The sequence below is a fragment of the Mastomys coucha genome, unplaced genomic scaffold (genome assembly GCF_008632895.1).
Source record: "Mastomys coucha isolate ucsf_1 unplaced genomic scaffold, UCSF_Mcou_1 pScaffold5, whole genome shotgun sequence".
NCBI lineage: Eukaryota > Metazoa > Chordata > Mammalia > Rodentia > Muridae > Mastomys > Mastomys coucha.
In genome coordinates, this window is record NW_022196911.1 from 95,023,333 (window position 1) to 95,029,220 (window position 5,888).

General features: G+C 41.7%; 1 protein-coding gene across 3 annotated transcripts in view; it reads right to left on the reverse strand.

Annotated features, from left to right (window-relative positions):
* Window positions 1-451: 451 nt before the first annotated feature.
* Top2a (DNA topoisomerase II alpha) overlaps window positions 452-5,888 on the reverse strand; it is a 29,893-nt gene continuing 24,456 nt past the window's right edge. Inside the window, exons 29-36 of one of the 3 annotated variants that reach the window (XM_031352026.1) lie at window positions 5,363-5,453; window positions 4,204-4,356; window positions 3,501-3,615; window positions 3,340-3,386; window positions 2,875-3,012; window positions 1,692-1,891; window positions 1,293-1,422; window positions 452-884 (exon numbers count right to left, since the gene is read on the reverse strand). In XM_031352026.1, the coding sequence (XP_031207886.1) occupies window positions 1,294-1,422; window positions 1,692-1,891; window positions 2,875-3,012; window positions 3,340-3,386; window positions 3,501-3,615; window positions 4,204-4,356; window positions 5,363-5,453 (873 nt within the window). In that variant the 3' untranslated portion in view covers window positions 452-884; window position 1,293. Of the gene's footprint in view, window positions 1,423-1,691; window positions 1,892-2,874; window positions 3,013-3,339; window positions 3,387-3,500; window positions 3,616-4,203; window positions 4,357-5,362; window positions 5,454-5,888 lie in introns of all 3 variants that reach the window. The other 2 variants (XM_031352027.1, XM_031352025.1) reach the window with 2 other exon arrangements.

Here is a 5,888-nt window from a genome sequence, read left to right on the forward strand (position 1 = left end):
CAAAGAGAAACCCTGTCTTGAAAACACACACACACACACACACACACACACACACACACACACACACACACACAAAGTACAAACTTAAGAGAGTGTGGCCTTGAACTCCTGAACCTGTGGCTCCCACTTCCCTTGTGCTGGGATTAAGGGTGGAGGCTACCATCCCATTATCTATGTAAAGCTGGGGGCATGCTCAGCAAGCACTCTACCAATGGTGCTCCATTCCTAGTATGATATCTGCATCTTTATAATTAACTCCTGAGTACAGAGGACATGGATACCTCTGCAGCCACGTATGAGATTCTAAGTAAAACTGGACCCAGATGGGTCATAGTGCCTCTTTTGGATACTTCATCTGCCAACGGCTGACAGTCTTAGCAGACTATGGCTGTAACAAGTCCTGACTACAGGAGACAATGTAAGATGGGTTAAAATAAGAGGAATGGATGGCTCGCAATGTTTAGAAGATTTATTAAAGTACAAAATAGTTGGAATTAAGATGAATAGACAGACATATTAAATATTTACAAAAGATTGATAACAGCACTTAAGTAACAGACAAAACAGTACAGAAGGTCTTGGTGTTCACAAGTTGGAATTATGAAGATCTGCAATGGATTGCACTTCTTGGTTGAGCTTGGAGATGTAACCATGAACCTCTTCCCAGGGATCCTGTGTTCGGAAGACATCAGGACTTCACGTAACTGGCCTAACTTTCTTTCACCTTGCTGCTTGCGCTGGGTCATAAGGTGACTGTCTTCAGCCTCTGATGATGTTCAAAAGGTATGAGCAATTTCTCATGGCTCAAACAAAAATTCATCATGTCATAGGTTGAGCACTGTATCTGTACTAGAACTAACCAGTTCTAAATGACCAAATTCTACCTATAAAATTGGAAACAATGACCATGTTACCTCCTATTTTGTGGGAATAGGAAAGGAGGCAGAAGAAGTGCTTTTGAAAACATTTCCACTGTAGTTTAATAAATGATTGATAAGTACTATTGTGTGGAAGTGAGCATATAACTATGCGGAATCCAAAAAAATTTTGAAGCAGATTTTAGAGACCAAAGAAAACAGACATAAAACAGACAAATCAAAGAAAACAATTGTCCATAAGATGGTCACTTTGACAGTAGGCTGAAGGCCACACATGGGCCCTATTCCCTTGGATGGTCTTAGTTAAAAAAAAAAAAAAAGTCTTCCTCAAATTAAATTCAGAGGTGATGATTAAGGAAGAACTTTAAAATTAACCTGGCTCAGTAAAACCATTCCTAAAACAATCTCTCCCACCTCAGAAGAGGTCATCATCATCAGACTCCTCCAGGTACTTAATTGGCTTCCTTGCTCGTCCAGATTTGGCTCGAGGAGCCACAGTGTCTTCTAAGTCCACATGGAAATCCTGTTCCTCTCCCTTTGGTTTCTAAAAAGAGAAGATCCAAGTAGTTTGCATATTGTTAGTGCACTAGGTAGCCCCAGAGTTCTCCCCACCTTCTACTAAGAAGAAAAAGGTCCAAAGCAAGAGTCCCACAGACTCACAGATTAAACTTTCCTACAGTGAAACTACACACAGTCCAAAGGAATGAACTCAGGTTTAGATTTACTTTTTTAAAAATATGCAAAATTAAAAGCACAACCCAGGTTGGATGCTTCAAAGTACCCAGAGCAGCTGAGTTAGGCAGTGATAAATACCTTGCTTGTGGCACCTTTAGAAATTGCTTTCTCAAAATCAGAGTCAGAGCTATCAGAAGAAGATGGCTTCCTTTTGCGACTGTTCTTGGCTTTGGCAGGAGCAGGCTTTTCAGAGGCACCCACATTCAGGGCTGGGTCTGATTTGGTTACCTTCGATGCAGCTCTCTTTTTGGTACCAGCAATGGAGACTGTAGACTGGCCTGTAAGTCAGCATGGGTATCAGTCATCATCACTCTCTGGTGAGATTTCACCTCGTGAGCTGTTCCCCTGCCCCAGCAATGTGATTATAGTCACGTGCCACTATGCCTGGTTTATGCTGTGCCAGAGAGATTCCAAGTCTTCATAGATTCTAGGCCAGCAATCTACCAATGTGAGCCACACCCCCAGCCTCGACTTCTAAGTTATCTTATATGGGATTACTTCCAGCAGCTTATAAATTCTTTTCTTATTCATAGAAATGAACTAGATAATATCTAGACTCTAAGTAATGTGCTCATTTTAAACTTTGGATTTTGGTTTTTAAAATAATTCTCTTATTTTTATTTTCGTGCAGTGGTGTTTTGCCTACATGATATCTGTGTGATGATGTCAGATCCCCTGGAACTGGAATTACAGATGGTTGTGAGATGCCAGGTGGGTGCTGGGAAATGAACCCAGGTCCTCTGGAAGAGTAGGCGGTGTTCATAACCACTGAGCCATCGCTCCAGCACCCACTATTTTTTTTGTATTTTATTTGAAAATAAAGATGTAAGAGGGGCTGGAGAGATAGCTCAGCGGTTAAGAGCACTGACTGCTCTTCTGAAGGTCCTGAGTTCAAATCCCAGCAACCACATGGTGGCTCACAACCTTCCATAATGAGATCTGATACCCTCTTCTGTTGTGTCTGAAGACACCTATAGTATACTTAGATATAATAGTAAATAAATCTTTGGGCCAGATGGAGTGGGGCTGACCAAGGCAAGTGGGCCAGAGCGAATTCAATTCCCAGCAACCACATGATGGCTCACAACCATCTGTATAGCTACAGTGTACTCATATACATAAAATAAATAAACCTTAAAAAAAAAAAGATGTAAAAGATACCACTCCCATTTGGATGTTTGAATTCATGATCAACAGACACTTTCAGAATAAACAATTAAGAGTGACTTGGAAAAGCTGTCAATTCTAATTGCAGGCTTACTTTTGGTTGCTGTCTTCTTCACTCCCACAGTCTTTTTGGAGGTTGGCTTTAAGTGTTCAGTTTCAGCTGGGAAGTCAGCAGCAGGGGCACCAGGAGAAGCTGGCACATTGTCCTTGACATCACTTTCAAGATCAACTACTTCAAACAGGAAGGAAAACGGTGAGTGACGATAGCAACTGAAAACACCTGCTGCTTTTCCTTGGTATGTATTCCCAGTTCACGTTCTTGGACTATTTTAAATAATCTTAGAACTTAGTTGAATTTAAATTTTCTACTTTCTGGGGCACAGAGCTTTGCACAGGTTAGCTTTGAACTTGCAACCTCCTGCCTCTAAGTCCTGAGTGCTAAGGTTTACGGGTTTATGTGGGTGCTGTGGGCTGAACTCAGGTCCTCACACTTGTGTAGCACACACCTGACTGACTGAGCCATCTCCCGAGCACCTACTAACTTTACCTAAATACATACCTGCTGTGGCTTCACGGTTCTGTGGCTTCAGTGCTTTCTTAGTATTTCTAAAAGAACATAACAAAATCACTCAGAAGACATCCTGCCAACCAACTCTACATCAACCATCAATAAACAGATCGATGACTATTCAGCTAGCCATGATTAGATAAAGTACTTACTTTGGGGGGATTTTGGTCTTAGGTGGAGTAGCATCTAATGGGAGGAAATCTTCATTTTCATCTGAACCTGAGAAATCTTCACTGGAGTCTAAATCCACTGTGAATTTGGCTTTCGCTGTTGAATACATACACGAATAAGCAAAGAGGACAGAGACCTTAAGCATAGGCTTTTCGTTTTGTGTGTGTGTGTGCATATCAGCACAGCACTCATGTCACTTATGTGTATGAGGGTTTTGCCTGCATGTATGCCTGCGTACCACGTGGATGCCTGATTCCAGTGGAGGCCAGAAGAGGGAATTAGATCCCCAAGACTGGAAAGTTACAGTTGGTAGTGAGGTGCCTGCTGGTGCTGGGAATGGAACCAAGGTACTCTGGAAGAGCAACCAGTGCTTAAGTGCTGGGATTAAAGGAATACACCACTACTGCCAAGTGCAGCCAGTGCTGTTAACCACTGAGCAACCTGGACAGCATTCAACTTAATATTTTAGGAATATGTATACTACATTCTTTTCTTTTTCTTTTCTTTTCTTTTCTTTTCTTCAAGACAGGACTTCTCTGTGTAGCTCTGGCTGTCCTGGAACTCACAGAGATTTGCCTGTGTCTGTCTCCTAATAAGTACTGGGACTAAAGGCGTGCGCCAACACCGCCTGGTGGCCACCAAATCTTAAGGCAGGCTAGCATGCGCTTCTGTAGTCTTCCTTACCTGCAGCACTTCTTTGCTCTTTTTCTCGCGGAGGGACATCAAAATTACTTTCATTACTGCTCATATCTGACTCAGAATCAGACCAGGGGTTTTTCTTTTTCCCTTTTTTGATAGGTTTAAACGGCAATGTAGTTTGCTTCTTTGCCATGGTGCCTAGAAGGGAGATAGGAATTTACTCTTTAGAAAATTTTTATATTATTTCATTTACTTGTGTGTACATTGACTGAAGATCAGAGGAAAGCTTATGGGAGTAGGTTCTCTCTGCCATATGGATCAGGGGAATCAAACTCAGGTTGTTAGGTTTTTGTTTTTGTTTTTTTTTTGTTTTCTGTTTTTTTCGAGACAGGGTTTCTCTGTGTAGCCTTGGCTGTCCTGGAACTCACTCTGTAGACCAGGCTGGCCCCGAACTCAGAAATCAGCCAGCCTCTGCCTCCCAAGTGCTGGGATTAAAGGCATGCGCCACTACTGCCCGGCAGGTTGTTAGTCTTAATGGCAAGGCCCTGTACACACTAAGCCACACCCACTGGCTCAGAGACTAACTATACTGATAGACTCTGGTTTCTTCATCATGGCCTTCATACTGTAATGGGTGGGGCTGAAGGTACAAGCATGAGTAGAAACAGATGCATTTCCTGTTCCTACAGAGTATAGAGTTTGGTTATCTAATCCCACAAGTATATGATGTATTTATAGTAAATAACGTGATACAAATGTTAAACATCAGAGTTCCCTGAGAAATAGCTGTCTGAACAGAGGTCTGGGGGTCCCTAGGAGTTAATCCTTGGCTCTTTCTGTTGCCCATGTTTGCTCACAGACTGTAAAGGCTATCTCAGGAGCTATAATGCTTCAATAGTTATGAATTTGCTTGTATCTCTTTTCTGTAGGCTGTTGAAGCCAAGGAAAAACAAGCAGGACTTCCTGGAAAACGGAAGGGAGCTATTTTAGATTTCAAATAAGGAATTCAAGTCAGTAAATTAGTAATTATAAGAGTCTCTTCTAAAATAAATCAAACATCAAGGGCAAAACAAGCTCCAAATATAATTCATGTGCCGCCTTCCTTAACAATATGTAGCTCAACTGTACGAAACAGTGACTATCTATGTAGAGTGTATTAACAATGTAAACATGAGTTTATACCACCTGCCCACCACTGTAGTACCTGGCTCTCTCTTCTGCTTCTTCTCTAATCGTTGCCGTAGGCTTCCTGTTTCAGCACCATCCTCAGTAGGGGTACCCTCAACATTTTCACTCTAGAAGACAGCAACATGTATGAAATAACAACACTCAGCAAGACAAAACCACTCACTTCTGTCCTGTGATTTGGAATAATGAAGTCAAATATTCACATATATAGATAGACACAGAAACAAATACAGTGTGAAAGAATATATTTCTCTTTGGGTTTTGGTTAAGCAATATAAAATAAGCCTTCTTTAATCTCAGCATTCATCAGAGTTCAAGGCCACCCTGGTCTATACAGTAAGCTCCAGGACAACCAGAGATATATAGGGTGGAAACAAAACAAAACAAACAGAAGAAAAGAAGTCAGGCTGGAGAGATGGCTCAGTGGTTAAGAGCACTGACTGTTCTTCCAGAGGTCTTAAGTTTAATTGGTGGCTCACAACCATCTGTAATGGGATCTAATGCCCTCTTCTGGTGTGTCTGAAGACAGCGACAGTGTACTC